The following is a 17,097-nucleotide window of genomic DNA, read 5'->3' on the forward strand; positions in this document are numbered from 1 at the left end:
GTGTATGTGTGGGAAACATTTGTTTTACAGGTACTTAGAAATGAGCAGCCACAGGTATACGGAGTTCCACAATTTCCAATTCCACGGTGGAGTCAGATCCGATCAAACTAGCTCCTCGTACCCGGGAGGGGTGGAGCCACTGAGGTGGAGTTTGTTCCTGTTCAGACAAGCGCGTTTAATGTTTAAATCGTACACCATCGTGTAGGTTAGGGGTTAGACCTAACCTAGGTCTATAAAAGTCTAACCTAGATATAGGAGGAGTTGGGAGCGGATGCAGCTCCACCCACAGGACCTTTGGTTCTGCAACTCAAGGAATTAAGGGAAAGAAAACGAGTAGAAACCGAAAAAGAAAAAAAAAAGTGTCACCATGGTAACAGAATAAATTAACCCCACCCTTGTTTTTCTATTGGCTCTCAAAAGAGACATTTGCGAAGTAAGCAAAGTTAAACTTCCAGCGTTCTTTTCCCAGTCAGTGAATTGGCTTTTTCTCTCAGAGAACTGTATCTGATTTCTGAGTTACCAGAAATGCTGTCGCTATTCCATAAATATTGGCCCTCCCGTGTGTTTTCATTAAGGAACTCCGCATTTTTTTTTTACACCCCCCAACAAACAAGACCTAAAGGACTGAAATCAATCCAAAATTGTTTCTTTGAATAACTTAATCTGAACTCCACCCTTAAGAGCGAAAGACTTTATAAATAACACCAAACCTGGTTTATTATATTGAATAAACGATATATTTATTTCTATTTGATTAAGACAAGAGTATCAAATCTACAAACATCATTTTTTTTTTTTACACGTAATATCATGCCTACAGATCAGCTAGTTTGTATAAAAAAAAATTAGAGTATAAGTGATAAAACATGACGGTCTGAATGAAAACGATCCACTCACGTTCTCCTCAACTCGAGACCAATACAACAATGAAAGAGAGTATTCAGTGGCTGAAAAGTGTTGTGATGAGATTTAGCCAAGATTTATACCAGTTTCTGCATTTCTGTGGCATTTTCGCTTCGGGAAATCTGCGCCGTTTTGTATGTACAAAACCTTTGTTCCAGACAGATTAACACGTCTTGTACATTTAAAAAAAATGCACTGTGCTAAATACAACCTCAGTGTGGTTACCGAAACTTCTGCTTCGTTCTCACCCCCGTGTCGTTGAGTACAGGGTGTCAAAACTTTTGCACGCAACCCAATCTGTGATACATTTTGTAAAATACTTTTGCTATATCGCTCTCTCTTACACCCTATTCGTTCACACCATATTTACACACATTCCACTATGCACTTAATGTTTGGGCCAAAAATATTGGCACCCAGCCTAGTCTTCTATCACGATACCTAACTGACTCCGTTGGTTAATATCGTACGAGGTGAATCCGCTTACACATCATTAGGGCTTTTAACTCTCATTAAAGGGTGTGCTGAAAAAATAAATAAATTAAAAAAACACAAAACTGCTAGTCGAGAATATGTTAAAAAAAAAACAGTTACATAATAACAAACTAAACTAGGTAACTTCTTAGTCTTTACAAATGTACACCGTTTAGTCTAAATGCAGGAGAAAGCAGAATAAAATACGTGTCAGATCACAAATCACGATCTCTCGTATAAAGGTTACATTAGATGACTATTATGGAAGCCTGGGGTGCCAATAATTTTGCCTTGTGCTGTACAAGCATTATAACTGCCATAATTTGTACTGCTGAAATTCTCTCTCTCATAAACATGGTGATATTTTATTATAGTTAACAGATTAGTCTTCCATGTAAACAAAAATTAATTAAAAATTAATATAACCAATTGTTTGTTTGTTTTTTAATAAAAAATGATCATAATTAAAAAGATAAGCGTCCAACTGAGCAGGTGAACAAATCTGAATTGTGCATTAAAATGAGAACCGAACCCCAAAATCCCGGCCAAATGATATACATTCACCATATTATTGTCTCTTAAAGACTGATCACGTGATCGGTCACGTGGCTTTGCATAATATACGTAAAGGAAATAAGGTCAGAGTCACTTTGAGGGATTCTTCTCCGTCGTGATGGTGTCGGAATTTCTTCGATATTTTCTATCGTGTAACTGAAATACTTGGACTCCGTGGACCTTCAATAGTACAATTGTAATCATGGTTTGTTTTGAAAGTGGGTGTGGCGGATTCTTGACACCCTGTGTCTTTTTCTCTCTCTCTCTTTCTCTGAGCCGAGGCTCTTTACAAAATCCAAGCTTTTGTAAGAGAGAGGTATCAGTGACTGTGGGACAGGAAGGAAGTGTCCTTTGCAAACGGCGGGGTAAATAAAATAAAATGCTGTTAGTTATTTGTGAAAACCGTCTTAGATTGAAAGAAGAAATATGACATATTAGATCATGAATTTGTATGCTGATGTCCTAAGGCCCTCAGTGAGCACTGTGAAAATCTGCCCTCCGTTTTGTCCTCCGTCCCTTTCTTTCTTTGTTTCTTCTTGAGTTGCTGCCCTTCCAGTCTCGATATGAGGATGGTGCAAGTCCAACTCTAATGTGAGATCTAAGTGGGATGCCCGGACAGGAAGTTTTGGTTGGTGTTGTTAATGATGGACAGGAGCCGATCTTCGTCCAGGGAGGTCATTATGTCTGTATCGTCAAGGATTTGCTGAATGGGTGCCACGGGTGTAGCGGATTGTACCATCGGCTCATTCTGCAGATAGTTGATGATGCTTGATGGGAAACTCATCCAGTGTTCGTTGTCTAAGTTTCTCGAAGCCTGCTCTGCACCGCCAGAACACGATGCGCTATCGGCGGTTGTGTTTCCTGCCACGTTAGCTTGACACGCAGAAGCATTCGAAGGGCCCTCTCCGGGAAGTCCGCTTTGGTTAAACAGCGCCTGAAACTCTGCAGTGTTTATGTTCTCCACGTCTGAATTCTGAGCTTCAGAAAAGCTAGGGAAATTCAGAATATCGTTGTCAAAAGACGTGAACGTGGTTTGGACCTCTTGGGCCGCCGTAGTCCTGGCCCCGTTAGCCCCGGTTCCTTCCCCTCTCCTGCTTGTGTCGGACTGATCCGGAGCGGAGGAAGTGAAATTACTATAGGGGAAGTCGTGCAGGTCGGAGAGATTGACGGTGCGGAGTTCTGTGGATGGATCTGGAGCAGCAGAAGGCTGCACGGGGATATTGCTGAAAAACTTCCATTGGTCTCCGTTCGATGGCATCAGCTCGGTTTTGGGCTGAGTGAACAGAAGGCCTGGTGGAGGAGTGTTGAACATTGGCGCAGGCTTCGTAACGTTGATGCATGTCACAGGATTCACCACTAGAGGGAGACACACGACATGAGAGTTGAGAGAAAATGAACCACAAACATTTAAATTTACAGCATTTGGCAGACGCCCTTATCCAGAGCGACGTACATAAGTGCTTAAATCTCTCTCATTGGATACATTAATGCTGGTTCGCTAGCTTACATACTTAAGATACCATGAGTTTAAAACATTGTTCAAAGTTACAATAAAAAAGTTTCCAAGTTTTTTTTTTGTTTTGTTTTATTGTTTTTTTTTTAACTAAATCCAGAAGATAGGGAAAGAAGTGCTCAAGTGTTTCCTGAAAAAGTAGGTCTTCAACCGCCGTTTGAACAAACACATGGCATTAAAACCAGGAAGATTAAATGAATACTTTTAATAATTAAGCAGTATAACCGGTCATTACATTCAGCTCAGTAAAAACAAACTTCATAAAGTAATACATTACTTATTATGTTTTAAAGCCTCACAATGATTCGAACCGAACAAAGGACATCTCACACCTCACACTCGGTTCGACTTTACGGACAGCGTTAGGAGAGAGAAAGGTGTGTGTACCTGGTGGAGCGCTGACAGCGCCCGAGGGCTTTGAAGCTGTAAGTGTTCTTCTGGCAGTATTGAAAGTCCTCTGAGAGACGGTATCTAAATACACACATTAGAAATAATAGTATAAAAACAGTGCAGAGATGTTGCTGTGCTGCTCTTTATGACAGTAAACCACGTGTATGTACCTGACACTACGTTGCCCAGTTTGAGGTTTTGGAGCATTCCCTCAGTCCGCTTCCTCTTCTCCATCAGTCTGTACTCATCTGCTCAACAGATAAACAAACAAACAAATTAACCAGTCCGTATATACAATTTTACTCAATTGTGTGTTTTTTTAAAGACTTACTCAGAATGAAACTGTACACACACAAACATACAGTGGTGTGAAAAAGTGTTGGCCCCCTTTCAGATATTTTTTTTTTCTTGCACGTGTCACACTTTAATGTTTCGGGTCATCAAACAAATTTAAATATTAGTCAGTCAAAGACAACACAAGTAAACACAACATGCAGTTTGTAAATGAAGGTTTTTATTATCAAGGGAATCCAAACCTACATGGCCTTGTGTGAAAAAGTGTTTGTCCCCTAAACCTAGTAACTGATTGGTCCTCCCTTATCAGCAAGAACAGCAAACGATTTTATCGTTTGCGATAACTTGCAATGAGTCGCTTACATCGCTGTGGAGGAATTTTGGCCCACTCGTCTTTGCAGAATTGTTGTAATGCAGCCACATTGTCTTCAAAGTCTTCATTCTGTTTTTCTTCAGCCATTCAGAGCTGGACTTGCTGGTGTGTTTTAGTTCATTGTCCTGCTGCAGAACCCAAGTTCGCGTCAGCTTGAGGTCACTTTTTCACACAGGGCCATGTAGGTTTGGATTTTGTTTTCCCTTAATAATAAAAACCTCCATTTCCAAACTGCATGTTGTGTTTACTTGTGTTATCTTTGACTAATATTTAAATTTGTTTGATGATCTGAAACATTAAGGTGTGTTAAACACACACACACACACACACACACACACACACATATATATATATATATATATATATATATATATATATATATATATATATATATATATATATATATATATATATATATATATATTTGAAGCCACACCCCTTCTGGTAATGAAATCACTTGATTTTGGTGCTCTACAGGTAGCTATAATTATTAGGTACAAAAGTTACAAAAACTTAAAGGGAACTTCCGCTTTACGGGAACAAAAAAAAAAAAAAAACACAGTGCAAACAAGTCTACCATTCAGTTGGAGTGAATCATTGATGCCACTGAGTCGCTCCAGTGCTTTTCCCTGCATGGAAAATCTCAGCACAAACAAAGCATTGACTTCACACGATCCCAGAAAAAAGCTGATTCGAGTTCAGTGGAATTGTGCAACATTCCTGTGACATTACGTCTCAGTTGCAGCACCGATGCTGTGCGACGTCAGCGATCACAGCCTGCGCTCAGGATCGGAGACCGCTTGCACAAACAATGTCCCTTCTGAGCCTTCCTGTCACTTATTTCACCAACACTAATGAAGCCGGTCCAAACTGGATTCGTCCATCAGCGAGTAACTCGACTGTTTCATGACTCAGGAGGTGACACAGCAGTCGTCGTAACAGGAAACACGGTCTCAACTCACAACCTTACAGCTGGCCCCAGATTAGTTTTACTAACTGGAGATACTGAGCTTAAAACAGTCACGCTGTGAGCCTTAGCGCTACACCGAGTTTGCATATTTGAAACACATTGTTAGCCACAGGAATTTAGGGTGTAGCTTAAAATACTATACAGAAAACACACAGACACACAAACCTCATGAGTGCATGTAGAATAATTGGTATAATGAATGATTCTTCTAGCCACTTTAACCAGCTAGCTTTACCACACTTTAGCCTTTTTTTTTTATCTTACTATTATTATACTTATAGCTGCCTAGCCAACAATTTCTCTTTGTTCAGCTACAGCTTTGAGCTAATGCTAGTCAGCTAGCTATATTTAAAAACTTTCTAACATCTCATTAAAAATATAAAAATCTCAACCTAATACTTTTTTTTTTTTTTTTTTTTTTTACAGTGACAGGAGCTAAATAGCTTGCTTTTGCTATCGTTAGCAAAACGTTAGCCGGATGGCTAAAGTTTTTAATCTTATTTTTTAAATAAATGCTTTTATTATAGAATACAGAAGAAAAACATAATCCTCTGAGGTAAACACTAGCCGACTAGCTCTATTTAAGACATTTTAAATTAGCCAGCTTGCTGTATATAATACATTATTTAATTCTTCCTTTATAGATCTAGCTAGCCACTCAACTATTTGTCTGGAGTGACTCTTTTAGAAAGCTCTTGTTTAAGTTAAAGATTTTATTTAATATGTTTTCTATCGCTAGTATTTCACTATAAAGCCAACTAGCTATTTAGGCAGTATTTTACCGCTTCATCGTGAACCCCTCGGTGTAACATTGGCCCGCTAACAGCTAGTTATTTATAACACACTTCCATCTCACTATTTTCTAGCTAGTTTATTAAGTTTAGTAAACATACTCCGATGTAACGAAACCTGGCTAGACTTTTGTTCGGGTGGTGTAAACAATTATCCGACTGTTAAGGAAGAAAATATGGAAATGACATCATAGGTCACCTGGGTCGGCAGGGAGGTACTGGAAGTCCATGGGCTCGCTGACCTCGCGGTCTGATGGCCTGCGGAGCTGCATCTTCACTCTCACGGGCTCACTCAGGTTTGTATCGCAGTAGGGCGGTGTGCGGAACACGATGGCGACCTGCCTGTGGACGTCGGCCTGAGAGAACGAGCCTTTACTTTCCCACGAGTCTCGGAAGAAGCGCACCTCGATGTCCTCTGAGGGGAAAAATCGTGCAGGTTTATGATTAAAAACATATTAATAACAGAAATATTGTCTGTGTTATCATGTTAATTACAATGTTAGTTGGTAGGTTGGTCTGTGGGTCTGTGTCACCTAATCACTTACACTTTCACACACCCTCTCTCTTACACACACACACACACACACACACTCTCGCTCACGTGCCATCTCTCACATGGACTGTCACACACAAACACTCTCTTGCACACGCTCTCTCATACACATGCATGCTCTCAAGCACTCTCACACAGACACACGCAATCTCGAGCTCACTGTCTCACGCATTCATTCACTTACACGCCCGCGCACTCTCTCACACACGCCCGCGCACTCTCTCACACACGCCCGCGCACTCTCTCACACACGCCCCCGCGCACTCTCACACACGCCCCCGCGCACTCTCACACACGCCCCCGCGCACTCTCTCACACACGCACACGCGCACTCTCTCACACACGCACACGCGCACTCTCTCACACACGCACACGCGCACTCTCTCACACACGCCCGCGCACTCTCTCACACACGCCCGCGCACTCTCACACACGCCCCCGCGCACTCTCACACACGCCCCCGCGCACTCTCACACACGCCCGCGCACTCTCACACACGCCCGCGCACTCTCTCACACACGCCCGTCAGTTCTTTTTTTTTTTCTTTTTTTTTGCAGCTTTTGAAAAGTTGCAGGCTGTTTACTATAAAAATTAGCCAACTTGGGTTAACCTGTTTAGCTCGATTTCCCTAATTACGATAATACTAGTATCTGAGTATGTAACACAAATAATATAATAAGCCTCATGTTTGCTTTCTTCTCCTTATTATTCTCCTGTTTACTATAATGCTGATTCACAGATTCATCCGGTTTCTATAATATTAGGATATGGGTTTAGCCTGTTCGCTATAATAATAATAGCTCTTATGTTAGCATGATCTTGGGTGTGTCTCTGTGTGGGTTTACTATAATATATAATAATTTCTGGCTTAATCTATTTACTGTAATAATAGTTCATATTTCACATATAGTTTTCTGAAGTAATCTAGTCATCTGGACGTTCCGGCCAAACCCAAGTCCCGTTTGGATTCTGGCTGCCTTAAATAACTGGATTTCAGTAGTAAAAGTGAGTAATGATATTTAAAAAAAAAAAAAAATTATATTTATAGAATTATAAATATCAACTCTTGCACTATTTAGTAAAAAGTCTTAGAAGCTGAAAGTCCATTCTAGAGTCATATATACGTGGCTGCAACTCGAAGTCATGACTCAAGTCTTATTTCTGTCTGATTCCTGGCTGGACTAAAAAAAAAAACCTGAAACCACTGAATGAACGAGTATGAAGTGCTGGAAGTGCAGCACCTGATTCTCACACCTTTTTGCACTTTGTCACACAGTAGGAAGATTTCGTCTCCGCCCCGGCAGCTGCCCGAGTTCCTGTTCACGCGACAGATCTTTAGCTCGGCTGTGTTCGGAGCTCCTGCAGGGAAGAGGATGGATGCAAAAGAGAAAGAGAGAGGAGGAGGAGTTGGAGGACAGGGGGAGCGGTAGAGAGAGCAGTTAAGCACATTTCTGATACATTTCGCATTTCAGATAAGGTCTAAAGGAAACGTGCATGAGCCGTGTGCATGTGTGTGTGATTTTAGTATGTAAATGTGTTGCTGATAAAACTCTTTTCTGCAGAATATAAAACACGCACTAATCTCCTCACTGCAGTGTGTGGGTTTGATTTCTGCACACTCACTGTTGTCGTAGATGGGCTGAGAGATGACGGGCGCCAGAGGATACAGCTCGCCGGTTGCCAGAGTGATGGTTGCCTGGAAACAGAGGCGGACGGCGTTCAGGTCGAACTCTTCCTCCCACACTTTGGCTTCGGGAACTGCGACACGAGAAGATGGGACGATGAGTGAGACAAAGCGAGAGCTTCGAGACAGACAGAATTTTAAGTTTCACCCTAGAAATGAGGTCACGAAGGGAAGGGAGCCTTAAGATACGATCTAATCTTTGAACAGACTTCCTGGATTAGACCAACTGAGCAGTAAATGAACAAAATAAGTTCGAGTTCCTTCTGTGCCTCACCGGCTATGTCCGTCCGAACACGTACAATTAACCCGTTAACTAATCTGTCATCTTTAAAAAATATTCATACAGGACATAGATAATAAAAAAGGAAGTCCGTGGGCTGGATAATACTATCTTAAAAAGTATTCTGAATTAAATCCTAACAATTTTTCACAAATAGCAACCACGGCAAAGAAAGGGAAAGTATAAGACTCGGTGTGTGACTCAGACTACGTTTATGTCGTAGGTTATACTGGATCATGAATTAGGATTATTGATAATTAACCCGGATTATAAAATAACAGATAATTAACCAGGATATCGTCTGTATCGTACTTTGTGAATTCCTCTTTCTTTGACGCTCATTCAAAGCTTCCCGTCTGCATGAATATGGTTCCTTTATATTGACTGAAGAGTCAGACACTGGATCGTGATCGTCTTAAATGACACGTGGAATACAGCTGATTGTGTGTAGATATTGATATTTTTGTCAGGCTGATTTTCTTTGCACTCTCTCTTCTGCGTGTTCACGCTTATCGCTCGAGATTACATGTACCTCTCAGAATCTGCCAGATAAAATAGCTGTGTGGTGTCTTTTGGATAATCACCGGCTCTTGTAAGCCTTATGCATGACTCCCTCAATTGTCCTGCGCAGTTAAACTACCTGCTGTTCTTCCTCCTGATCCTGCACCTTCAGCATATTTTTACCCTTTCCAGCAGCCGCTATATGATATTGAGATCCATGGGGAAAACTATACAATACGAAAGAGTGTGTGTGTGTGTATGTGTGTGTGTGTGTGTGTGTGTGTGTGTGTGTGTGTGTGTGTGTGTGTGTGTGTGTGTGTGTGTGTGTGTGAAAACTCTTGAACGGTAAGATCGTCTGTAAAAACGTAAATATCTGAAGACGTTTCTGAAGACGAAGCTTCACAGAGAAGCTCAAGCACCGCAGAGCGTCGCCTAATTGAGACACCGGTGACGCTTCTTCCTTTACGGGGTGCCATTACTTTTGTTGTAATTGATTGGTCTAGACTTTGGTTTTTGTAATTGATTGGTCGACAACGAGTTCTGTAAATGTTTAAACGGGGGTGTAATCGTGACGTCGGAGTTTTTATATAAATGACTCGAAACCCATCGTCCGAGGTTCGCGTTCCGATACAAACGCTCTGGATTTTTCCGCCCTAGATTTTCTAGAATACGATTTTTTTTTTTTGCAGTAAATTTCTATGATGTGTAGAATATACGGATTAGAATGTTTTCGATTTCTTACTGTTTCAAAGAAAATTGTGCACTTACTCTCCTAATGTTTCTCCATGAATATGGAACACGTTTTGTTTGTGTGATCGGTTGCTGTGCTGATCGATATGCGGTGTGGGGAAAGGATGCGGGTTGTATGACTCACACGTGGAAGCTTACTCCTGCGTGTGTGTGTGTGTGTGTGTGAGTATGGGGGGGGGGGGGGGAGAAAGAGAGTGAGTGAGTGAGTGAGTGAGAGAGAGAAAGAGAGAGAGAGTGAGTGAGAGAGAGAGAAAGAGAGTGAGTAAGTGTGAGAGAGAGAGAGAGAGGAGAGATGAGAAAGATCTCCCTCGCCCCTCTCCTCTCTCTCCTCTCTCGATCTCTCTCCATCGCTTTCTCTCTCTCTCTCGCTCTATCGCCTCCCTCTCCCCTCTCACTCTCTCTCTCTATCTTCTCCCGTCTCTCTCTCTCCCTCTCTGACCTCTTCTTCGCTCTCTCCTCCGCCCTTATCGCGCTCCTTCTCTCCCCGGCTTTCTCTTTCTTGCTCTCGCTGCTCCTCTCCTCTCTCTACTCTCCTCCCTATCCCCCTCTCTCTCTCCCTTCTCTCTCCCTCTCTTTCTCTTTCTCTTCCTATCTCTTCTACATCTCTCTCTCTCTCTCTCGTTCTATCTCTATCCCCTCCCCCTCCTCTCAATCTCGTTCTCTCTCTCTCGTCCCTCTCTCTCGCTCGCTCTCGATCCCGCTCTTTTCTCGCGCGCTCACGCGCCCCTCTCTCTCTCCCCTCTCTCTCCCTCTCGTTCGCTATTCTCTCTCGCTCTTCTCGCTCTCTCCTCTCTCTCTCTCCCTCTCTCGCCCTCTCGCCTCGCCAGATCTCTCTCCCTATCTGTCGCTTTTCCTCTCGCAATCTCTTGCTCTCCTCTCCTCTCTCTTTAGCTCATCTCTCTCTCTCGCATCCGTCTCTCCTCCCCTCCCCTAGAAAAGGCACTGGTGTCTCACTGTTAAAAGGGTTGTTCTGTGTATGCAGGCGACAGGAAATGGCTTCAGGCACATCCTTCTTCTTCACACACTGAATACCGAGATTCTGGAAACTGAGAGTGAGAGAAATAAAAAGTGAGAGTGACATGAGAACGTGAGAAAGTGACTGCTGTATAGACGGGCAGACTGATGACGGAAGCAAAAAGGAAGAGCAGGAAGTGAGCATTCACAAAGTGACTCACACTGTATAGATTAAAACCCTCTAATAAAAACATTTCATGCACACAGTATGTACTGTAGTAGTAGCAGAAGACACAGTGGTATTTATCCTGTGAATAAAACGCCGTGTTTTGAGGGGGGTTTAAATTGCTACGGCAAAAGAAATTTCTCCATTTTCAACAACCTGGAACAACCGAGCCGACTGTCAGGATTGTGAGCCGTGAGCGCACATGCTATTCGCTTCAGACCGATTAACCCAAAGACCTTTATTCCCAACTAGGAACGTGTCCTACTTCCTTGTCCAAAATAAATACAGACTATCTATTTCATGGGGCTGCAACGTCTCGAAATCCGAGAGTAAACTGAGTGAGAAGTGATAACATTGTGTTAGACAAAAAAAAAACACACACACACACACAACACACACCTGTGAACACGTCTCTCGGGCAGGTCCGCTTCGTAGTAGCCATGTTTGCAGTCTTTTCCCACCAGCTCATGTGGGTGTGGCTTGTATGGCTGGTTCTTGGTAACCAAGGAGATCCTCACTCTGATTGGCCCGCTGTAGTTATGCACCTGTCACGATAAACACACCTCAGTTGTGAATAAAAAAAATAATAAAAAATCAAAGTTTTAGTTACGTTGAAACAACCGAACAGCCGTTTTCCTTTTTTAGCTGCTTTTTTTCCCCATTTCTATACTTAATCTAAACTAAAATATAGCAACATTGTTTATTTTTTGTTTAGGTTTATTACTAGCCGGCGCCGCGGGTCGAAGTGAATGTGAATGAGTCATTACGAGAGGAAAATTAATCATCCGAAAAATCAGAACGGAGAACTCCATAGCCCTGTGATGATAAACACTGATTGATTGCATTTTTTTTTTCTATCATGACGATAACACGTCTTCGTATCTCCCGCGCCTGAACGCGGTGTCTCTCGAGATGAGACGTGAGGTAAGAAATACAAACTGACGGAACAGTCGTGCCGATCTTGAGGTACGTGTGGGAGCTCCGTCGATATATATAACGTACGTAGAAACTTAACGGACTGTTCTTGTGCGGGAACCGACTGTTATGCTTTCTTCAAAGAACCGAGGGAAGAATGAGTCATTCAGAGACGAGGTCGACGGAAGGTCTGGTTATCGGAGGCAAAGTCAAACACGTGTCAGCTTCTGTATGGGTTCCAAAGAAAGCTTGCCTGAACCTTTCTAGCACGGTGTTAACATATTACTGAAAATGATTCCTTTTATGAAGACACTTTTAGAGAAACAGGAAACAAGGAACCTTTATACCCCAGACATCAAAATGACTCACTTGGAATTATTTATGGCTAACGTTTGTAGCCGCTACTGAAATTAAGTTAAAGTAAGGTAACGGATAGAAATGGACGCTCCTGATGATATATAGCGATAAGGGGTGGTAACGGTGTGAGTACGAGTATGAGTGTGCGAAGAAGTGCGTGTACCTGGACGATGCACTTGTTCAAGTGGGAGAAAAATAAAGAAATAAACAGTGCGAAATGTTGGACACTTCATGTTGCTACTTCTTGTTGCTAGGGGGAAAGGGGCGGAGCTACCAGGCACTGGATGAAAACAAAAATGCCAAGATGGCCAAAAACACCCCAGTGGACAGGAGGTCTTACAAGTCACGTGTGTCGTGTTGGGTATTATATCGTTTTGGACATCAACTGTACAAGTGCCTGTGTATGAGCTGTTACAATAGAAACGATAAGATATTAGAGCTAGCGCTTTGATATTACCCGGCCGTTCGCGTTCATCTACACCGTCTGACCAATCATTGACTGATGTATGGAGTACGCTGCATGGAAGTAACCATAGCAACAATGCGATTTACACTCTGGGAAGTTGACTGTAGAATAAGTAAATAATTCACCTCTATCTCGTCTGTTACTTTTTATATCCGGGACACGTCACCGGGGTGACTGGGATTCACGCTGGACTTGCGGACGTGTACACAGTCAGCAAACATCTTTTCTGAATCAAGTTCAGATTCTATCCCAAAGTAAATGCGTATTAAGTTTTGTAACTGAATTCTAGATTCTGATTGGTCAGACGGTTGTGAATATTAATGAGCTTGGTCTAACAGGTGCGGTATCGTTGATGGAGTTTGATGGGAATTTGTCCGTCGACCAGAAGTAAAGCTGTAGCAAAGTTTTCTGATTCAGCCGGAGAACTTTGTCCTTTATGTGACAAGTGTTTTTTTTTTTTAGTCTTAATAACTTTGAGAGAGAAAAACAATCTGCTGAAATATAACTGATAATATCTACAACGTTTGTGAGCGTGATGATTGTGATTCAACGTTTGACTCTGAGTTGCTGACGGTGAGAAATACGATGATGAAAAAAAACTAATGCCGCAGAATTACACAGAGGAGGTGTTACCATAGCAAGAGCTGTGCTAGGTTAAAGAGGTATGTATAGGTGAGTGTAAAGTGGTGAGACCTGAATGGGATCAGTGACACCACAACAATGTGAGAGTTACGGGAAGGGCGTGTCTGGCATGGTTTGTGAGAAGGCCTACGGAAAGCGCGCACCTTGATGGCTGGGTGTGTTTTGGTGGAATCGTTGCTCTTTTCTCCGGGAATGCTGCCGGCCGACCTTCCCTCGCATTTGTAACGAAAGCGCATCCCTCTTGCCTTGGGCTGCTCGATGATCTCGATATATGGTGTGCCTGTTGGGAATTAGAGATAGCTGTTTAAATACAACACGTTCAGAGATATTCCTGAATCTTATGTTTCAGAAAATGCAACACAAATGATATTGTCCAAAATTGTGATTCGACATTGCGTTGATAAAGTAAACTGTGCTACAAGATATATAAGGTATCTTATCGTATCGGCTCATGCAAATCAAGAACACTAACATGTGAGAGGAACCGACATGTGATAGCGGCTACTTGTGAGGGTATAACAAAAAAAAAAAAAAGCACCAAGGTGGTCTTACTAACCTGAGATTACCCCAGGGGTGTGTAAACTTGTATATAACCCTATATAATATATATCCTATAATCTTGTATATAACCCTAGACATAGTTGCAAACCAAGGTGGTCTTAGTAACCTGGGATTACCCCAGGGGGTGCAAAAACTTTTGCAACCTATCGGCTATATTTAAATATGTAATTTAACTAGAAGACAATCCAGAATATTCGCAGGTTAGACATTTACAAACAGTGGAAAAGTCCATCGGGGTAAATATTTATGACAGACATTGCCGAACACATCAGTGTGTTTATAAAGCCTTCCACACACACACACACACACACACACGTGCACACACGCGCGCGCACACAAACCTAGCCCTTACCTTGCGGCACATTGGGCTGTACCCAGCTGAACATTTCTGGAAAATCAAAGTGAAAAGAGAAAATTAAAGGGTGAAGCCAAACATTTTAGAGATTGCAGAAACACAATTATCTATTATGAATGATCTATTACACAGTAATGTAACCTGTGTGTGTGAGTGCTGTGTGATTAGAGGATGTAGATATTTAGTGCTCATCGGATGATGTGGATGTTACGTGCTCTGTGATCGGATCCCATCGTAAATATTTAGTACTCTGTGACTGAATTATATCATATCAATAAGTATTTAGTGCTCTGTGATTGGACGACATAAGTACTTAGTGCTCTGTGATCGGACGACATAAGTATTTAGTGCTCTGTGATTGGACGACATAAGTATTTAGTGCTCTGTGATTGGATGACATCATAGCAATAAGTATTTAGCGCTCTGTGATTGGACGACATAAGTATTTAGTGCTCTGTGATTGGATGACATCATATCAATAAGTATTTAGTGTTCTGTGATTGGACGACATAAGTATTTAGTGCTCTGTGATTGGATGACATCTTATCAATAAGTATTTAGTGCTCTGTGATTGGATGACATCTTATCAATAAGTACTTAGTGCTCTTTGATTAGATGACATAAGTATTTAGTGCTCTATGATTGGATGACATCATATCAATAAGAATTTAGTGCTCTATGATTTGACGACATAATTATTTAGTGCTCTGTGATTGGATGACATCATATCAATAAGTATTTAATGCTCTGTGATTGGATGACATCATAGCAATAAGTATTTAGTGCTCTGTGATTGGACGACATAAGTATTTAGTGCTCTGTGATTGGATGACATCATATCAATAAGTATTTAGTGCTCTATGATTGGACGACATAAGTATTTAGTGCTCTGTGATTGGATGACATCATATCAATAAGTATTTAGTGCTCTGTGATTGGACGATGTTGTAGGGGGTCAGTGCTCTGACATTAAACCACATTAAACCTTTCTTTAGTGTTCCATGACCGTTTATTGCACCATGATACAACAACGTCATGAGCATGTAATAAATAACACAATGTAGGAGACACTTGTGACCATAGGATTGGACCACGCAGGGACAAAAGAACCAACCCACCATCACCATTTTGTCTCCGGTACCACGGGCTGTTTACAGACACCGACAGGAGACTTTTCCTTTATGGATATCAAAAATAATGTGTGTAATATATTATCACGTCTTTTTATCAACATGTCCCGTGTACAATATCAGACACAGACAAACGTGTCATAGCATTGAATCCTAACGGCGAAATAACGCCCATTTTACACTGATAACGTGATTCAGACCCTGGGTAAAGTTATCAACACAAACCCTTATGAATGTTTACTAACTAATAATGAACACAAACGTGCACAATAACCGCTGTATTTTATGGAAAAACAAGTTATTACTGGTATTAGCTTCACTATACGTAAATGTTGCTAAGTTTGGAGCTGTACTTCCGACAAAACATGGCAGCACCAGAAACAAGTCCCAAATGACTCCCGAGAAGACGTAAAGTACACTAGGTAAGTCGTGAAACGCTGATACGACAAGCGCACCTATGTAGTGCGTGGAGACACATTTGAGACACAGCCTCTGTTTATTTGAACGGCAAGCTTTGACATTTGGGGCTTCCCCCTACCGGTGGACAAAAACATCAACTTCATTGAACACACACACACACACACACACACACACACACACACACACACACACACACACACACACACACACAAAAACAACTCACACACACAAACACAACACACACACACACAAACACAAAAAAAACAACACACACGCACACAACACACACACACAAATACACACACACACACCACAACAAACACAACAAAACACACACACACACACACACACACACACACACACACACAACAAACACAGCACACACAAAACACTCCCAGCGAAACTTACCAGCCATTTCGCCTCCGACTCACGCTCAAAAAACGTGTAAAATCCACAGACGCGCAGTGTTCAGTAGGTTTGCACCACTTTTGTAAAGTATTTTTGGCAGGTTTGTTCTTCCTCGCTTCACCGAGACGAAAGTAAGTTTCAGGGCCGCCCTCTCTTGCAAAGCGGAAGTGACGTGAGGGCTGAAAAAAAAAAACAGAAGGTTGCGTTTCGCATCCCGTTTAGAAACAAAAGCAGATGATTGAGAAAGTAACCACGAGTATTGATTAACACCTAGACGTAGGTAACGACTGTTATTATCAGGCTTATAATACAAGTACAAGCATCATTTAAAGGTGCAATGATTCATTATTGTTTTATTGTATAGTATTAAATAGTAATAACATGAAAATTATCAAACAAACAAAACAACAAATCTACAGACAGTATTTTTTAACCTATTGTTATATAACCATAATCTATACCCTATAATCTTGTATATAACCCTATAATCTATACTGTATAATCTATACCCTATAATCTTGTATATAACCCTATAATCTATACCCTATAATTTATACACCCTATAATCTATACCCTATAATTTATACCCTATAATCTTGTATACAACCCTATAATCTATACACCCTATAATT

General features: G+C 41.5%; 1 protein-coding gene across 1 annotated transcript; it reads right to left on the reverse strand.

Moving 5' to 3' along the window:
• Nucleotides 1–711: 711 nt before the first annotated feature.
• rela (v-rel avian reticuloendotheliosis viral oncogene homolog A) lies at nt 712–16,639 on the reverse strand. The gene is made up of 11 exons (XM_027134826.2): nt 16,466–16,639; nt 14,505–14,540; nt 13,735–13,871; nt 11,611–11,756; nt 10,986–11,077; nt 8,440–8,574; nt 8,071–8,175; nt 6,463–6,678; nt 4,006–4,083; nt 3,833–3,916; nt 712–3,288 (listed from the first exon to the last, which is right to left on the reverse strand). The coding sequence occupies exons 1-11, from the start codon at nt 16,470–16,472 to the stop codon at nt 2,531–2,533; spliced, it is 1,794 nt and encodes a 597-aa protein (XP_026990627.2). The 5' UTR covers nt 16,473–16,639; the 3' UTR covers nt 712–2,530.
• Nucleotides 16,640–17,097: the final 458 nt, after the last annotated feature.

This window comes from Tachysurus fulvidraco, chromosome 7 (genome assembly GCF_022655615.1).
Source record: "Tachysurus fulvidraco isolate hzauxx_2018 chromosome 7, HZAU_PFXX_2.0, whole genome shotgun sequence".
In the NCBI taxonomy this organism is placed as follows: Eukaryota; Metazoa; Chordata; class Actinopteri; order Siluriformes; family Bagridae; genus Tachysurus; species Tachysurus fulvidraco.